General features: G+C 50.7%; 1 protein-coding gene across 3 annotated transcripts in view; it reads right to left on the reverse strand.

Annotated features, from left to right (window-relative positions):
* The window catches only part of NRG2 (neuregulin 2), an 85,191-nt gene that overhangs the window by 31,774 nt on the left and 34,218 nt on the right, over positions 1–19,199 (reverse strand). Inside the window, exons 1-3 of one of the 3 annotated variants that reach the window (XM_057377678.1) lie at positions 16,266–16,684; positions 12,078–12,196; positions 8,562–8,627 (exon numbers count right to left, since the gene is read on the reverse strand). In XM_057377678.1, coding sequence (XP_057233661.1) covers positions 8,562–8,627; positions 12,078–12,196; positions 16,266–16,291 — 211 coding nt within the window. In that variant the 5' untranslated portion in view covers positions 16,292–16,684. Of the gene's footprint in view, positions 1–8,561; positions 8,628–12,077; positions 12,197–16,265; positions 16,685–19,199 lie in introns of those variants that run through there. The other 2 variants (XM_057377674.1, XM_057377677.1) reach the window with 2 other exon arrangements.

Below are 19,199 nucleotides of genomic sequence, written 5' to 3' on the forward strand. Positions count from 1 at the left end.
GGGCTGCTCCTCAGTCCTGGGGCAGTCCCTGTGCTCAGCCCACCTGCAGCCCCACACCAGAGCCAGGGCTGCCTTCCCACGCTCCAGCCCAGCCCAGCACCTGCTGGGAACATCTCCCAGGGGAAGGAGGGCTCCCAGCTCCCTGTGGAGCATCCCACCTGTGGGTGTTGCTTGGCACGGGAGCAGCCAGCCAGGTTTGTTCTGTTCTCGTGGTTTTGGGGCTCTCTGCCTGTGTGGGGTCGGTGCTGCTCCAAAGGAGGAGTTCCCCACTGGGCTGTGCCTGGCTGCAGCAGCCCATGCTGTTACCTGTGCATGGCTCAGGCCAGGGCCAGGCTCAGTTTGTTCCATCCCATGCCTTGTCCCACCCATTGTCTTCCCTTCCCATGAGGAAGCAGATTTCTCCCCCTGAAGGATGGGCTGGGGCTGTGCCCAGAGCAGAGCAATTTCCCTGCTTTGCCTTGAATAACCATTGCCTCTGGCTTTTCACAGTTATCCAGGGCACAGCAAGCTGTCCCAAAGTGCTCTGCAAACGAGACATGGAAAACGCTCCAGCAAAACCCCAAAATGCTCCCAGGCCTGGGACAGCAGAGAGCTGCTCCCTGAGGGCACGTCCTGCCTGCCAGCTGGGAGCCAAATGTGGACAGCAGTGTGCACACACTGGAGTGTTGGGGCAAAGGAGGCCTTGGCCAGGCTTCCAATGGAACTCTTGAAAAAATCTGAAAGCTCCCAAACATCTGCAGGAGATTCAGCACTCCCTTCCAGTTAAGATTGATGGTAACTGAAAGCCAARGCCATTATAAGTCTGTGTCATTTATCTGGGGAATGCAGATTCATTATACAGACAGGACTTTATAATTTATACCTTTACAAGATAGTGGCACATTTCTACTTAGGAGAGGAGGGCTGTGGGTCTCTGACAAGTGTGGGTCTCTGCAAGTGTGCCATGAGATCAGGGAGTGCTGAAATGTCACCAGCCAAAGCGCTGGTGCAAATGRAAAGACTCATGGATGAAGAACAGGCACAGGCTGCAGGGAACTGTCACCCCTGCAATCATCAAATATGCCACTTGGTAGCAAGCAAAATGATCCATCTGGCAAAGCCTCGCATCATAAACCCTCCAGGAAATGATTCTGGAGCAAACCTTCCYACAGCAAGAGAGGAGCAGAGAGGGGGAACTGAAACCAGAGCACAAAAGCCTCCCCACAGGAAATCCCCCAGATAAGAAGACACCCAGCCCATCAAGGAGGGTGGATGGGGAGATGCAGTGCTCTGTGAGGTGATACCAGGGTGGATTTCAATGTTCATCAGCCAGAGTTGGCATGGGATCTCTCATAGAAACAGTTTTGTCCCTTTTAAACAGATGAAAAAGAGCCTGACATGATAGAGGTTTGGGCAGGCTGGGCACTTCTAGGGCGAGAGGGTAGAGCTGTGCCTGTCAGGAAAACACATGGTTRATCACCTCTCCTAGAAGCACCTTGCTAATGTCATTATCCTTCAAACCCTGTTTCCTGCACCTAGCTTGCCTTGTATCACAAAGAAGCACAAAGTGTTTTAAAACTGAATCATGGAATCATATTAGTGTGGTCCATTTGTTAGCACAGGGATGTGACAAAGGCCACAAGAGAGRCAGCTCCCTCCTGAGAAGAGAGCATCAGGAAATGAGGCCATTTGAGACTATAAACTGAGCACTACTGACCAAAACCAGAGCATGAAATGATAATCTTCCTTAAGCCATCCAGGATGGGCAGCTCAGAGCCAACCTGAGTCAGACAAAGCACTGTAACATTCAGTGGTCCTTGTTGGATTCTTCCACCAACATGTTTTGTTGCTGTTTGAACAAATCTAATCCTGTAGCATCCACAGTACTTGTGTCAAGAGCTCTGGTGTTACACACACAGTGTGCAAGGGCACATCTCCGTTTATTTCTTTTAACCTGCCCTTTTCTGGCTCTTATATTAGAAAAAAATAGCCATTATCCTAATTTGTTTCCCCTGTGCTACCTGTGGCTTTACAGGCACAGCCAGCATCTCCTTCCCTAGCTGGGAAGCAGGGATTTCTTTTYATTCTTTTTAGGGTAATCCCTGGTTCTCTTTTTCTCTTTGGAAACAATTAGACCATTCCACACACATGATATTTATGGGGTATCTRTTCCATTCATAGGAATTCCTGATGTTCTTTTTGAGATTTGATGTACTGAATACAGATCTTTATTTCTTACCACGCTGAAATCTCACTTCTGTGTGGTAACACAGAGTCCAGAACCTTCCAGGGTGTCTGATCACTCTGGGATGTTGCTGCAGCTGGGACTTCACGTTCATGAGAGCAGCTATTTAGGGCACAAGGATGGAGAGATGTGCCAGGCTCTAGTGGGAGGACAAAGGGAGCAAAATGCCTCACTCAGAAAATATTAATGGTGCCTGGGCTGAAAYACGGCCCTCTGACACTGTGGAGCTGCAGATCACACAGGCACCTTGGAGCACCAAGCCAAGGGAGATCCCAGTGGGTTTCCATCGCACTAGGGGGACAATTCCCAGATTCACGAGTCACTTTGTGTTTAGCTCTATTTCTCCATCAGCCTGGGCCATTGGCAGTACTGTAACAACTGCATGCCTGGTCCTGAGCCATCTGCACTTGTTGGATGTCTGGTGTTGGTAAAGTGAAGCTCACAGTCAGTTTATTTACAGCCATGCAGGTACTTTCACCTCTGTGCCAAACACTGCACASCTGTGCCTGGTGATCCAGAAATCACTTCCCACAGCTATTTCACATTAACTGCTGCACGGTACCAGGCAGATTTTACCCCCTGCTGGCTGGTGTGGCTGAGTAAGTCCTTCATTCAGCCTCCAACACAGCTCCATCTATCCCAAATGACTCAGAAAATTGTAAAATTGTTGAGATAAGCAGAGAGCTGAATAAGCAAGGGAGCAGTTTTGGGGGGTAGCAGAGTGGAACAGGACTCATGAAGGCAGTGGGATGTGATGAGGGGGTTGTGCAGTAACACCAGTCATGTACCAACAGCCTCCCCAGGTACTTCAACAAACAGAAAAAAACAGAAAACGAGGAATGTGCACGAGGCAAGCTATGGAAAATGAATGGTGACATTTTTTTTTTTTGACCAGTGGGAATAAGGAAGGTGCCCATGAGACACAGAGTGGCAAACTGGTCAGAAAGCTCCTGCAAGGTGGGAGAAGGCTGGAGCAGCTCAGATCTCCAGCTGGTCTTCCTTCCCAGAACTGAGAACAAAGCTGAGGAGAGGGAGGAGGTGAGGACAAAAAAAAGAGGGAATTAGGAAGGGAAGAAAAGAGGGCAGTAAGGACACGAGGGCAGGGAGAAGAGGGCAGTAAGGACACGAGGGCAGGGAGAAGAGGGCTGCCTCTTGATGATGTGTTTATGAATGATCTGCAGCCACGTTTTATTGTTGCTGCCCCAGCCAGTGAGGACAGAGCAGCATAAACACAGGAGAGATTGAGAGCACTGGAGTCATTCAGAGAGTCTATTTTCCACCACACGCCTCAGTTATTCTGGACTATCATCAATGACAGGGCARCAGGGAAGAGAGCCAGGGGCAGTGGCTCTGCCAGGTGGACTTCCCTTCACACAAACCATCTACGCAGAGAGGCCATTAATGATTGTGCAGGGATTCTTACACAATTCCTGCCATGCACGTCATTTAACCTTTGCAGGCAGCTCACCAGCCTGTTCTCAGAAGTCTGGTGAAACACTCCCCCTGCAAAGAGTTAATTAATGCAGCTTGGACTATAAATTATAGTTAATTTTTCAYGAACTACAGCTACTGTCGAGGAGAGCGGGGAGACAGCGATAGTTTCGCCGCTCCTTTTCTTCTTTATAAATAACTTTGGCTGGTGGGTTCATAGAGTACAGACACTTTATTCTCTCAATATTTAGACATTCAGTTAGACAGATGAACTCAGCTGGTTGGGGAGTGTATACAGATTGCCTGCTCTGTATATGCCTCATGTACTTAGTGATAAAACACAGAATTGCTGAGGTTCCTCTCTACAGAGTTCATCCAACTGCTTGTTAGAAGAGCACGGATGGGAAGGTGCCTGGCCAAGATATTCCTTGGTTGTAGCACTGAAATCCTGGCATGAGCCACACTAAATCCATGATTTACACTGATTAATACATGGAGGGGCTRGTGATCCTCACCATTGCCTCTCTGGTGAATTTCTGTGTGTCTGATACGACACCTCCTCTCGCAATAAACCCAAGCAGAGTCTGGATGCTCCCTGCTGTTATCTGTACATAAAATCAGAAGGGCCTGTGCACACTGGAGCTTGCCTGACAGCAGACTGGGGACTCTGGAGCTCATAAAAATTCTGCTCCTGTGTGTTTATTCRTTTGGAAATGACCAAATATTTACCCCCGCTTTTTATTGAAATAGATCCTGCTGGAATCATRTTTCCAGTTCCTGAGGGGATCATCAGGATCAATAGCTGCAGACTAGGAGCTCATCCCAAGATACAAATACCAGGCTGCAAGACACTCGTCTYGGGGCATCAGATGCTGCTGATCAGAACAGCACAGGTGGCATTCCCCAGCTCTCCCATCTGCCCTGTCCAAGGCTCTCACTGAGAAACAAGTTTCAAGGTTTCTGAGCRCTCAGGGCCTGCCTGTGTCCATGGGACAGGCAGTTATTGCAGGGGCAAAGTCCTGTGTTATTGTCAAGTTTCTAGCAGCTCGTCTAGAATGATCTCTGCAGATTTATGCTTCCCTGCCTATGCTCTTCTTGCCACAGGGGTCTGAAAATGCTCTTCTCTGCCACAGGGGTCTGAAAATGCACATGACAACAGTGCAGCATTCTATTTTCCCAAATCCCATCATCAATTGTAATAGCAGCAACATGATACTTCAATGAGAGGATTTGTTCAGCGACCTAAAAATCCTTTGGCAGAGCCAATGCCAGCGTGAAAGCTTCGCAGGCAGGGCAGCTGAAGCCCAAGAAGTGAAGCAACACGCCAGGATCGCAGGATGGAGCCCRAAGAGCAGATCCCCTGGTCCAGAGCCCGCTGCTCTGAAGGCTGGGCTCAGCCTCTGTGCTCTATGGGGACACCAGCTCCCACCCCATGCTTCATCCTGCCCCTCCTCTGCCTGCAGTCACTGCCTGCCTTTGCACCACATCTCCAGCAGTGCCTGTGTGACTGTTTAAAAAACACAGTGTGCAAAAGGAGCAATGAGCAGGATCTGGCAGCTGCCAGGCACCACAGAGCTCTCTGCAGACTGCCAGGGAGATCTGCACCACGCTCACCTCAAGGTTCCGTGCCTGCGTGCGTGCAGGTTCCGCTCAATTACAGCCACACCTCCAGCAATGGGCTTCAAATTAGCTGAGCAAAKACCACGCCAGGATTTATTTTTAGTCTAATATTATTGAAAACTTGTGTCTGTTCTGCCTGTGCTCTGGGCTGCTGGACACCCTTCAACTGCAAACCCAGAGCACCGTGCTCACCTTTGCAGGGCTGGTGGGCTCCAGGAGAGCTCAGTGCCTTCAAGGACAAGGGGTTGACCAACCAACTCACAGGCAGGTCTGCCATGGTCACCCAGGAAAGGCCATGGGCAYGTTTGGGGACACTGCTTGAGTCCTAACTGTGTGGCACATGTTAGAGTGGGGTGTGTGACTCACAAACCACAGCACAGCCATTGCAACCATGTGAGTCCATCAGGCCTCGTTCAGGAGAGAGAGACAAAGAGAGACCATTTCCATGCCCCTTTGGGCATCAGGAAGGTATTAAACTGGAGGGGATTGCCTGAATGAATCCACACCAATGAGTCCACAAACTTAGTCCAATGGCATCACCAAGTTACAGCTCTGGAATCTGTGGAATCAGACTGTTGTGTGGGGAATTAGACTTCATTGGAGAAAAAAGGGCTGTTTCACCTTCCCACAGGGGAGGGCTGTTTCACCTTCCCACCTTTCACCTACCCTTCCCACAGGGGTCTCTAGAAGGACTCCAGGGAGGGCTTGTGATCCCCAGCAGGTGACATAAAAACTAAATCCAGAGAGCCCAGCAGTCATTCACGTGCTTTGTATTACCCCCAATCCTCCCGTTCCCAGCACAACCCAGCGCTGCCTCTCCTGCCCTTTCTCCCTGTTTCACCCTCTCCTGTGATCCCGAGCCTCTCTCAGCTGCAGAGCATCTGCTGCAGGCTGATAAAGCCTCACCCAGTCAGCCACAGAGCGAGCAAAGAGCAGGAGCAGAGTCCAGCTGCAGGGATCCACATGTGGGTTTGGAGCCTCTGCCCACCCTGGCACATCCTCCCGTGTCCTGGCAGTGTCCAAACCATGCTCCCTCCACCAGCCTTGGTCTGGCCTTACCCTCAGCACTTCACCGACTTCTTGAAGTCCAGRGAAGGAACCAGAGGAGAGCTCAACAAGCACAAGGGATTACCTGACCTTCTCAGAGGTTTCAAACATTGTCTCAACTTTTTTAATGTGAAACTTTGAGAGGGTTTTACTGTCTTTGTCCTGCTAAACCTTGCATCTCAGAATGCACTCCAAATTGCTCTGATCCTTCTTCCACCTCTGTCTCCATCAGAATGATTCCTAGTGTTGACACTGGTTCCTGTCCTGTTCACCCCACACATCCACAGCCAGACCCCTGAGCCCTGTTTSGCTGCCTCACACCACACCATGACAGGATCACGTTACCATCTGGAGTTCTCTGGATGTTGAAATGAGCATAAAGGACCTTTCTCTCTGCATCAGGGCACGTGATAAAGTTACCACATCCCTGCAAGTTCYTGCCTGTGAGCTGAGCCACTGTGACCACCCAACTGCACAGACCTAGCCCGTGACAAGCACAGAACAATGTGTCCTATTTAACACATTTTCACCAAGAATGAGGCTGCTGCACCACTGAGTGAAGCTGARTGGCACCTCATGCCATTCACACACCAGGTACTGGAGGCAGCAGTGTTTAAAATCCAGCCAGTGATTTACAGGATTTCGGTGAAATACCGAGCAGTGGGACAGCCTCCAGGTGACTCTGAATGCAGATATTGAAAAGAAATGCAAGACTTTTACAGGAGTGAGATACTTGTCTGCTTTCCAGATTACCCCACCTCACATCCTCATCACCTCCCCATGTGCTGTGCACACATGCAATCCTATGATACATCATCAGTCACCATAAAAATCAGAGAGACTCTGAGTTATTCAGATAACACTTGAGAGAGATTGCAAAAAAAAACCAGGAATGCAAAGGAAAAAATGAATTACAACTTCAACTCTGGAGACTTTGCCATCTCTTGGCATCATTAGAAAAAGAAACCAGACAGGCAGTGATGATGCACCCACAGAAGAAAGAAGCTTTCCAAAATGAGAAATTTCTGTTTCCTTTCTGAGATTTGGCTTTTGACAAAATAGCATTTATCTAATACGATGCAAATAAGTAGCATGGATCTCTCTTGGTGAAAACAAAGAAAAAATCCTGGGGAAGGATGGTGTGACCATGGCAGTAATAATGCTGTACCTCAGCTTGGTGTCCCCAGAGCAGTGCAAGGCTGAGCACTACACAGGAGCACATTTTCAGAGGAGTTTTCTAATCAGAAAAAGCTTTTAAAGAATACCTGGCCAGTGCCTGCTGTGGATGCAATCAGATTTCCTTTAAAACCATAAAGGACTGAGCTCTCCAAGGAGGAAACATCCCCATAAAATCTGCAGAGCAGAGTTGCCAACAGTGAGGAGCAGCCAGCTGTGCTCTCAGCTCTGGGCATCTGGGATGGAAACAGCACAAATCTCAACATCCCTGCCTGGTCCTGGCTTCCCAGGGGTTTGGCCAGGAYCTTGGTGGGCTCCYCCTGACACAGACACAACACCCTCCACCAGAAATCGCTGAGCCAACATCCAGAAACYGGAATTCTGAGCTACACTTGTATCYGCTYCTTGATTTTTAYTGCTCTGTGCCCATTTTCTATTGCTTTTGGGACAACGGAGTAGGAGGGATTGCTTAAAAGCACTTCAGCCACACTAAATCAAATTAAACATTTGGGGAAATCTGTTCTTGCTTTCTGGAGACTCAGGGAAAAATGGGATGGCAGGGCATTGATGGATTTTCTGCAATTTTCTTATTACCTCTGCTTAGAAGACTCATGTGTTTTTTCTTGTTCTTCCTACAGCCTATTTTGGCTTTATCAASCATCCTCAAAAAAACCCCAAAGCCAAACACAAAAACAAAGCAATAAAAAAAACTCTGTTAAATCAAAGTCCATAACAAGCACATCTTGCAAGTTTCAATTAACTCCAYGTACTGAAAGGGCTGGGAATGCTTCAAATTTAGTTGCAATTTTAAGTAGCACGTTCTTCAAGCTGCCATTGCAATAGTTATCAAACTCTCCCTCTCTGAGATAGACACCAGCAAYATAAATCAGATTTTTTAAAAGAACTAGGGAAAGAAGGACCAGTGGCTTTGGGAAAAATCAGAGAGAAGGAGTGATTAAAGAAGATTCCAGGAGGCAACAAAGCATTTATGTAAAATGTCTCATAATAGCAAACAAATTAGGGGAAAGCAGCTGTATGGGGGGAGCGGGGGAGAGGTACTTACACTCTTCTTCCATAACAACTATTTTAGTTTCTGAGGCTGGTAAGACTTGTGGTGCTTTCGTTGTTCCTGGGGAAATTAAGGTAAGAAAGTAGTGAACAAAATGTCTCTTTTGAGCAGAGCAGGGTGGGCTTGGCTACTGTGGGGAGGAGGAGAGGGGCAGGTGCTGCTGGGGGGCACAGGGCTGGCAGGGATGGTTTAGGGGAGGGGATCAGGGTGACAGAGCAGGACAAGGAGTGTCCCTGAAGGGGGTGGCACAGGGCACAATGTCCCCTCGCTGTGAAGGGCCTCCTGTTGTGACAAAGAGGAAGAAAAGGCTCAGGGTTCACCTGGCACGTGAAGAGCGAAACTGTGGGAGGTTTTCTCAGTCCTGATGGCCACAAGAGTGCAAAGATGGGATGGCAGGACATGATTGTGGGGAAAATGCAGGGTTTGAGAAAAGGTGGGGTTTTCTGAAGAGCCTCCTTCCCATGGGTGGGTGAAGCTGTGCAGCACAAACCAATGCTYACACAAGAGGAGAGGAACATGAAACAGCCAAAGGCCACGACCCCAGGCAACAGAGGGGACAGGCACAGGCAGTGATTTCCTCTCTCCTAACCAGGACACTGGAACTCCAGTGCCCACTGCCACCAGATCTGCTCAAACCTGCTGGCAGCACCAGCACCTTCTGCAGAAATCCCTCACACCCTCTGGATGCACAAAGGAGAAAAYCCCAGGAGCCTGGGCTGGGGGTGCAGCACCTGTCAGGGAAAGGCCTAAGATCACCATGAAAAGCCAGAAGCAGAAAGAATTTTTTGTACAGCTTGATTATTTCTGCAGTGTTTAATGAGGGGTGGGGCAGYTGAGGAGATGTCTAGAAATTTTCTGAAGAAAAACAGAGTCTGGAACAGTCACATCTCATAAGTGCCCTCATGGCCATGTGACATCAACATTAGACTCTTCAATAAAGACAACTGGGAAATGGGAAATTTTTCTAAGAAAGCATCTAATTTACTTCAAAGTCATAAAAACCAGCAATACAACCAAAGCACRGTATATTTTGGCTAAGCCCAGAAGCATTTCCTCAGAAATTAACACCCTCACCAAGTTTCTCAATGCAAAAGCATTTCTTTCTGAGCTGGGAGCTTTGTGGAAATACTGGAATTGTAGAGGAGGGATGAGGCGAGGGTTTGGCTGATTTTCTGAGTGCCAAGGGGTCTCTGCTCTGCTGCCACTCTCTCTCTCCAAAGATGTGGTGGTTTTGGTGACTTGCAGCAGATCTGAAAAAGCTGCTTTTCTGAAACTGAAAAGTGGTGTTGGAACAGAGCAAAGGGCACAACAAGATCAGTGCTGAGAGCCTGGGGAAGAAGAGACGGGAGAGAACACATGTGGGGGGTTCAGGCACCCTGATGAGTTTTCTACTGAAAGCTATCACAGAAGAAGGGAGCTTGCAGAAGTGAGGAAAGCTGTCGAGGTGCTAGGGAGGCCCAGCAGGAAGGGAAGAGGAATACTCAACACAGCACGTGCCTGCATGCTGGTGGAAGCTGCTTAACCCGTGGTAGCTCCAGGGGAAAGAGAAGAAAAGAGTGCAAAGGGGGTGACAAGGCTGCAAAAGCCCCCAGGATCCCCATCATCTGGGCACTGCTGTCCTGGCAGKGCTCTGCAAACAGCAGCACGGGGTATATGCAGCTGAGCAGCAAACCAAGGCAGCTGAGAACATGGATTCATCCAGCCAGGGAATGCACAGTGCCCTGCAGAGAGATTTTGGTGTGCCTTTCAYGGGTTTTCAGGTTTTAACACATTTCTGGGCACCTCAGGTGTGACCCCATTGCTGCTGTGAGCGGTGATCTCCTGTGTGGGGAGAGCCAAACCCTGCCCTGCAGGAWGGGGCAGCTGTGGCCAGATGTGCATTTACCCGGGGTGCAGTCAGAGCCTGGCAGCAGGCACCACTCAAGCCACGCTGCTCCTCTGGTCAGAGGGGTGCTGGTGATGGGGAAGGGGCAGMACAGGAGCCAGGCAGGGCTCTGGTGGCTCTGTGTGCCCTACATGGGGCAGGGAGGCTGCCATCCAATGTGGCATTCCAGAGCAGGAGTCAGGWAAAAAAAGCAGAGCGCTGCCTCAGTTTCTTACTCGAGACACTTTTGCTGTCACAGTCGGAAATAAACCCAGCAGAGCAGCAGGGCTGAGCKCCCAGACAAGGGCTGTGAAGGCAGGGAGGTGTGAGCATGGATGGCCTTCCTCCCTGCAAGGCCTGGGATTGAGCAGGCAGGATGACCCAAGGGGAGGCTGTGTGCAGGATGGCAAATGCCCTGAGGTTAATGGAGAAAATACTGCCAGGGAGCAGCAGGAGAAAGCTACTGTGCCTCACTCTGGGCTGAGGCTGGTGGGAGCATGAAAAACTGGATCCCAGCACAAAAAACTGGAACAAAAAACTGGATCCCAGCACAAAAAAACTGGATCCCAGTACAAATAACTGGGTCCCAGCACAGAAAACGGGATCCCAGCACAAGAAAAAACAGGATCCCAGCACAGAAAACCAGATCCCAGTACAAAAAACGGGATCCCAGCACAAAAAAAACGGGATCCCAGCACAAAAACTGGATCCCAGTACAAATAACTGGGTCCCAGCACAGAAAACGGGATCCCAGCACAAGAAAAAACAGGATCCCAGCACAGAAAACCAGATCCCAGTACAAAAAACGGGATCCCAGCACAAAAAAAACGGGATCCCAGCACAAAAACTGGATCCCAGTACAAATAACTGGGTCCCAGCACAGAAAACGGGATCCCAGCACAAGAAAAAACAGGATCCCAGCACAGAAAACCRGATCCCAGTACAAAAAACGGGATCCCAGCACAAAAAAAACGGGATCCCAGCACAAAAAACTGGATCCCAGCAAGGAGCAGCAGGGCCCAGAGCTCAGTGCTCAAAGCCCAGGCTGCCACAGTGCCTGTTGTGAATGGCAGGAGGAAGAGCTTAGGAAATCCAGTCACCCCCTCCCTGGCTGTGCCCTCCCAGCTTCTGGCAGCCACTGTAGGGACTTTCTGAGCCGGAGGGTGCATCCAAGCCATGGTGTTAAGCAATATAATTATTATGACCAAGATAATAATAAAACCACCTAACCTCAGACTCCATCYGCTGAGCTCTAAGAGATGGAGCACACATTCTAGGATGAAAACCAGAAGCAACTTCACTCATCACAAAGCTATGGTCTAATTACTTGTCTTCTGGTGAGTTTTGCTTCTCAGAAATTCTTTAAAGAAATGAAAATATCAAGCCCACCGGCTTTCTTTCCTCCTTACCCTTTTTTTAAAAAAAAAATTACATAGACTGTAAGTTTATTTAAAATGTAAATTAACCACATTGCCAGTGACAGATAACAAAGATAAACATTTATGCTAAGCTGCGTTTTTCTTATCTCCCAAGATTGTTTCACTCGATATCCTGAAAGCATGAAACAAAATATAAGACAGACCATGTGCAGAACCTTTCTGTGCAATGGCAGACAGCTCGAGACATTTGCTGGCTTCTTCACTTACCACTTTTCACATTCAGGCTGCCTTTTGCGGTGTCTTTCCCTAAAACGTTCTCCGCTTCGCAGCTGTACTCTCCAGCATCTTCAAGCTTCACCTTGTTGAACTGCAGTCTGGAAATCTTTCTGTTGAAAAGTACAGCAGACATTTCTTACTCGATTGCTGACCAACCTCATGAACTGACAACCATTCCTGGCCCTGGGATGCTGCCTGGAGGGTGTCCCCTGATTGACAGAAGGGCTGCCTGTCCTTGCAGACTGAACAGGCACTCGAGGGTTGGACAGTCCCTTCCCAGGATTTGCTAGGGAACATCTCCCTGTGAGCCACTGCTCTGAGCGTGCTGCATGCTTTGCTCTCCCTCACACAGAAAGTCTTGTGAGGGGCTGAGGCCAAGAGCCCCAGCACCCCAGCACAGGCTTTCCATGCTGGAAAAAAGCCACTTTAGTGGTGGACAGTGGGGGTGTGCTGCCTGCCAGACGGAGATGTGGAGAGGAGATGSTGTTCTGCACCTTCCTCACCTGACTGCTCAGTGCTCCACTGGCTGCGTTCAGCACTCAACACAAACACCCACAGGTCCAGGGGGCTCATCCCTCTCCAGCCTGCACATCCAGTCCCTGGGGTTTGCCTTGGGCATATCACCGGGAGCTTCATCTGGGCCTGAAAACGGGCAAGCACCTCATCTCCCCAAAATACACAGCCTCCAATGGACTTCAGACACATGGGGCTGCACTGCACACACTCATCTTACCAGCCAGAAGTGCCTCAAAAGATCAGGAGAGGGTGGGTGTCACCACTGTCCGTGCCACCTCCCTGCCCGTGTCACCTCCCAGCCCGTGCCACCTCCCTGCCCGTGTCACCTCCCACCCGTGTCACCTCCCAGCCCGTGCCACCTCCCTGCCCGTGTCACCTCCCACCCGTGTCACCTCCCAGCCCGTGTTACCTCCCAACCCGTGCCACCTCCCAACCCGTGTCACCTCCCTGTCCGTGTCACCTCCCACCCGTGTCACTCCCAGCCCGTGCCACTCCACCCGTGTCACTCCAGCCGTGCTGCTGGTCGGTGGCAGAGGGAGCAGCTCTGCGGCAGAGCTCTGCGGCGCTGCGGGAAGGAGCATCGCCTTTCCCACTGCCTATGACTCATGCTCTGGGATGGCTCTGACTAACAGGCAAAACCTTTTGTTGCCCGGTTTAACAGGGATCGACAGGAGCCTTCAGCACACACCGAGTGCCCCCCGTGAGACCGCAGTGCGGTTCCCACACGAGACCCTCTGTTTTACTACATTTCCTTCCATTTTCGTCATCTTGTCAAACCTCACCCTGTCTGCTCTTCTCATGAGAACATYTCTCTCCGCTTTCTACCCCAAGCTTTTACCTCAGGTCTGTGTCACACAGTCACTTTAGTCAGAGGCTTGGAAGCRCTGCCAGCTTTAGAAAAGGTCCCAGCGGCCAATGTTGTTGAAGGCAAATATAATTCCATTTATGTGGAAAATAATCATTAGCCTTGGACATGCTTGCAATGTTACACGTGTCATCCGAGAAGGACTTTTCCTGTGGGCTGTGCAAATCRTTGTCCATAGGAAGCCCTTCACAGAAGCACACTGGCATCTTTTTAACACCCTGACAAGCCGCTCTCCTGGGAGGCACGGCGCAAGGACACAGCAGGAACATCTCGCTAGTTATATTAGTAAATTAAAAGCACTTGGAGACAACTTGGTAGAGCTCCCAGGACACAGGCGCTGCCCTGTTTTACAGGATGCGGTCAAGTGCTCAATTGCATGAGCTGGGGCCACATGTGGAGCAATTTTCAGATGAATGCTGACAGTATGCAAAGACCTCTCGAGTCCCTCTAACCATAGGTCTCCCCTAATCCATCTGTGCAGCTACTTGGGCCAATGCATTCCAACATGGGAGCCTAAACCCCATGGTTTTAGGGCTGGWTCTGCCAAGTGGTGCAAAGCTGCCTTGACTCCCTGCTCAACACCCTCCTCTGAATGTCCTCAGGTGTCTGAGCACAGCCTGTGACAGCACTGTGGCCATTGCTGCTGTGCTGCCTTAGGAGTCAGATAATGCACAAGAGAGAGAAAAATGCATTTAAGGGTGTCCAGTGCCTGTTTGTGCCCTGTGGCTGTTGGTTCCTGCACYTTGCTGGGAGGGACAACGTGTGCATGATGTTGGGGCGGGCTCTCTAGGGCTGCAATTCCTCGTTCAGGAGCTTGTTCCCCGCTTCTTCCATGGAGGAAGGTGTGGGAATGCTCATCAAAAGGGCAATATGGCTCCTGGAACTACAGAATGCAACTCCAAGACTGCTCCCAGCCCAGCCATYACTTTCTCCCAGCTGTCTCTACCCTCTCTGCCAGAATACACCATTTGTTTTACAAACCAGCCCTYGGACAGGCTGCATTGCAGGCAGCACATGCTGAAAGCAGCTTGGAAGAGCGAGGCTCTAACTCRGAGTCCATAGAAAACACCCCCTGGCACAGCAGCACGCTGGGGCTCTGTGCCAGGGCAGAGCTCAGAGCATCCATGGACACGCTGCCTTCAGCTGCCAGAGCGCAGATGTTCCACTGGTGATTGGCTGCAATCTCCATCCACAGCACATCTCACCAGGTGGAGCAGCTGCAAAAATCCACTACAGTATTAGAAYATCACCTAGGTATGTGATCTCTTACAGATAAGGGGGTTTAGGTCCCAAGGATAGGAATYAGGGAGTTAGTAATGGCACAAAAGGGGCCACACTTGACTGTTTCAGCTCCAAGAACAGGGTGAGAGACATTTGGTCTTTTACCTGAAACTGGAGAGGAATGTGAGCAGAATGAAGAGCGATGTTGGCATTTGGAGCATAGCAACATCAAGGTGAAACCAAAGGGGATTACTTTGTTTTAATGTGCAAGACTTGTCCTGTCAAAAGAGCTTATTTTTGCCATCACTATTTGTTGAAATTGTCCTAGACTGTAAGAGTCCCTTGAAAAATCAAGAGCTACCTCTTGCTTTTCATAGCCCAGGCCAGTGGTGTGGCCCCTCCTGGTCTCCACASTGTGCTGTAAAATGTCTGGTGACAGACTTGGGGGGAAAGAGATGAAGGTTGGAGATAGGGATCAGCTTTCCTGTGGAGCACAACTGCAAAGAGAATTCCCCTGTTCCAGGAAGCACTGGGACAGCCAGAGAGATACCTTGGTTCACAGCATGGCATTTTTACCATGGGTAATGCCTGTGCACTGAGGAGCTGAGCTGAGGGATATCAGAGGGACAAGTCCTCACCCAATCTGTATGCACCCAAGGTGACCAGTCCAGTTTTGTTCTATTTTACTACCTCCAAGCGCTCCTGAAATACCCCAAAATCCTTTGGAAATCAACTTTTCAAAGCTGTGTGCTTCCCTGTGCCGTCCCCACAGGCAGCTCCTCTGTGCTCCTGAGGGCTGATTTTACAGCCACACCAAGGAGTGGTGTCCAAGGAGGTCAGAGGGCACAGGAATTGGGCTGAGGGCTCCTGGGCAGTGTCTCCTGGGGACAATGGGTCCTGGGAGAGCCCTGTGTGTGCATCCACAAGGGTGCYTGGCTGCCAGACGATGCCATTCTTCTGCAGGAAGGCTCTGCCACAGGCTGTTTGCTCAGTGAAAGGGCCAGGGTCACTGACAGCTGCCATCATTTCGCTGCAGTGCAACTCTGTTGACATCTCTTTACTCCGGGGGAAAATCTGCCTCATTGTCTTCCCTGACCCTCAGCACATATGACTTAGCCACGCACTAATTATCTCCTGTAGCGCCAGTGGAGGGATGAGCCACGGGGAATATGCTGTCTGCAAGCTCTGAGGGATGGGATTCACAAGGAGACCTTCAGCCTGGCCAAAAGAARATCCCCCAAAATACCTTTCTGGCCAAGAGAAAAGAGTCCCCCAGAGGGCAGTTTGGAGGGATGAGTAARTCACCCTCTTCGGTGCCAATCTCCAGACTACAATGGGAAACAGGGAGATCAGCCCTTGGCCAGGACCTACACAAAGATCCTGGCAAATTCTGGCTGGGAAGGGTGTCCTCATCAGCTGTAATTTAGACATCTAAATGTGAGCTGGGGCCCTGAGGCCTCCAGTGCAGAAAGAGAAGAAACAGGCCCTGCATCTGAGCCAAGGAGGAACTTCTCATGACAGCAGTCATGTTCCCACCAGCAATCTGGTCAACACTGAATCATTTGTCCCCCTCTTACCTACTGCCAAGTGGAAATGGGGCCATCTTCCCAGGTCATCTCCTCACCAAGCCATTCATGTCAGAGCAYGGGACCAGGGCAGCAGCTGCCATCAGCTGCCTCTGAGACACCTACACTGAGGACTCGGTGTTCCCTGGGTGACTTCAGCCACTTCTGCATCAYTCTGGATGAGAATAGCTCTAGGATTGCTACTCTTGTAGTATTTTATTAGTCTTCTAAAAATAGGGTAAATACCACAAAAGTAACAAAGGAGTGAAGGAATTGGCTGATGAAGAGAATTTGGAGATCACCCCATATGCGGCCCTGAAATTGTCGATGAAGAGCGCTGCGGGTAGTAAACACACCTGAAACCCCAGGAAAAGGAAATTCCCAAACATGACCCTTGCAAAGGACAGCCTGGATGCCCTGCTGTGGTCACCCATTAACTGCACTGGCTCTGTTTGCACAGAGAGCTGCGGCAGGAAGGGGCTGAGAGCAGGAGCGCCAGCAATGGCCGTAACGTGCACTCCTTGCCTCCTGCCAGGGATTTCATTGGTGCCTGCGTGCTGCCCTGGCACTCTCACCGTGCTGCATTTGCCCTGGAAGAGCGGGTTAATGATTGGCAAGGAGATGCAGAATACCCAGCTTMCAAAGCACAAGGGCTGTCCAGCAGCCATCAAACACCGGGCAGGCCCTGGGGGCACATTCATCCTCCCCAGCACTCAGCAGGGTAAAACCGGGCAGGAGGAGTCACTGCAGTGCAAGGGCAGTGTGGGGATGGCCATGGCAATATCCCTGTGTCTGTCAGGGCAGGAGCAGCCAGGAGCATCCTCTGCCTTGCACAGGGGATCCTCTGCCTTGCACAGGGGATCCTCTGCCTTGCACAGCCCCTCACACAGGGGATCCTCTGCCCTGCACAGCCCCTTGCACAGGGGATCCTCTCCCTGGCACAGGGGATCCTCTCCCTGGCACAGCCCCTTGCACAGGGGATCCTCTGCCTTGCACAGCCCCTCACACAGGGGATCCTCTCTCTGGCACAGGCCCTGATCTCCTCCCTGCCTTCCAGCTGTGCTCAACAGAGCTGGGCAGGACAGCTGAGCTGGCAGTGCTTGAGGAAAACCAGTATCCTGTGCTCCAGCGCACAGTCTGGGCAGCTCAGTATCAGCTACAGAAAGAACAAATGGGGAAGGGGATAGAAAYGTCCTCAAGCAAAGCAATCACATAAGAGGGGTAAAGACAGGAGGGCTTGGGTTTTTTAGCTTGGCCATCATCCCTTCTGTATCTCCCTTCCTCCCCTCATGCCATCGTCTGACCCGCTCTGTGCTTGACCAGCTGGGACAGTGGGAGACAGGGACTGTCCTCACAGTGCCCAGGACAGCACCAACCATCCCCTGACCCACTCTGCCTGCTCTCTYCTACCCCTGGGCCCCAACATTAAAGCGCTGTTCTAACCTGAAAAGCAGGTTTGCCCCTTCTCAGCTCAGCAGTGCTGTGGTCTCTCTGTGCCCAGGCTTGGGACAGGCTGATTTTACGAGGAAGACTCGACCAGTCCTCACTCTGCAGAGCTGACACTGACACTGCTCTCACAGCGAAGGCTGGAGTCACTGCTGGCTCAGGCAGTGTCAACAAGAGGGGAAAAGATCGATAAGTACACTCCAAAGAGCAGGGTCACTTGTGCAAGCCCCTGCAGGCTCAGGTGCAGCCGGGGGTGCTGTGGCAGTGGGAGGAGGTGTGGGGCAGCAGAGGCAGTGACACAGCCACACCAGTGCTGGATGGGCTCTGGGGCTCCTCTGCASAGAGGCAAAYCCCTTCTGTGTGCTGCTGCTCTCTGTGCCAGGCCAGGATGTGGCACCTGCCAGGGTGAAACATCAATAGATGAGAAAAAGAGGAGTTTTGGGCTCTGGCTGAAGCACAGATCCCATAGCAGGGTCCTTTGTATTACTTCTGAAGTTCAAGGCAATTGATTCATCCTATGAACATTTCCTCCAACCCCAATGCCAGGGTTTTAATTTCTTTGAGAAAATGTAGGTCCTGCAGCAGTACTCTGAGGCCAGCTCCCAGCAGGTTCTTTCCCTGCTTCCTGTGATCTCACACAGGAACGGCTTCCCAAGAACCAGGGACTTCCCAGCACCAAATGTGGAACAGACTCCTCGCTATCCCAAAGAATGTGTGACCTCAATGCAGAGACAAGGCCCTTTGGGGTGCTCAGGTCTCACTGTCCCAGACAYCAAACCATTAGCTGGTTCTGTGGCAGGGCCAAAAGAGGGCAAGAGCTGCTGGAGAAGGCACCGAGGTCCTCGCTTGAAGTGTRTCACAGATGGAGGTTGATACGCCGGGCAAATCAGAGGCAGGACCAAAATTTCAGGGGAGTGGGGAGAAAGGCCTGAGAGGACCTTTAAAGTAAAGCACCTTGGTTATAAATAATTGAGGAGGAGAGGGAGGTGCCCTACCAAAAGCAGGGATAGCCCTGGGCAGAACCCAGCAATGGAGATGGGCAGAGGCAGGCTGCAAACACTGATATGAGGAAAAAGCATTTTGGACAAGAGAGGTAAAGGAAAGGGATGGCATCTTCACATGGGCAGGGAATTACTGCTTCAACCTCTGAAACACCACTGTGGTCATGCAGAGTGTGCAAGAGATAAAGTTTTGGGTCTCCTTTCCGAGTTTGGAGCCTTGGGGATGGGTGCCATTCTTTTCTCCCCAAGCCATTTTCCTGTAGCCAGACCGTGTCACAGACCATCACCAGTGTCTGATCCACGGCAAATTCATGCTGGGAGCTCTGTGATGAACTGCCAGCAGCCACAGCCCCCAGCCCAGCCCTGCTTCCCTAAGGTAAAACATTTTAACTTGAACAGGATGAATGGGATTTCAGCTTGTGTCTCAGTGAGGGCCTCGACCTAATCTGTGACATTTTGCAACCACAGTGGGTGAAGGTCTGGAGAGAGATTTTTCTGT

This window comes from Malurus melanocephalus, unplaced genomic scaffold (assembly GCF_030028575.1).
Source record: "Malurus melanocephalus ecotype Western Australia unplaced genomic scaffold, MMel_1.1 scaffold_321, whole genome shotgun sequence".
Classification (NCBI taxonomy): Eukaryota; Metazoa; Chordata; class Aves; order Passeriformes; family Maluridae; genus Malurus; species Malurus melanocephalus.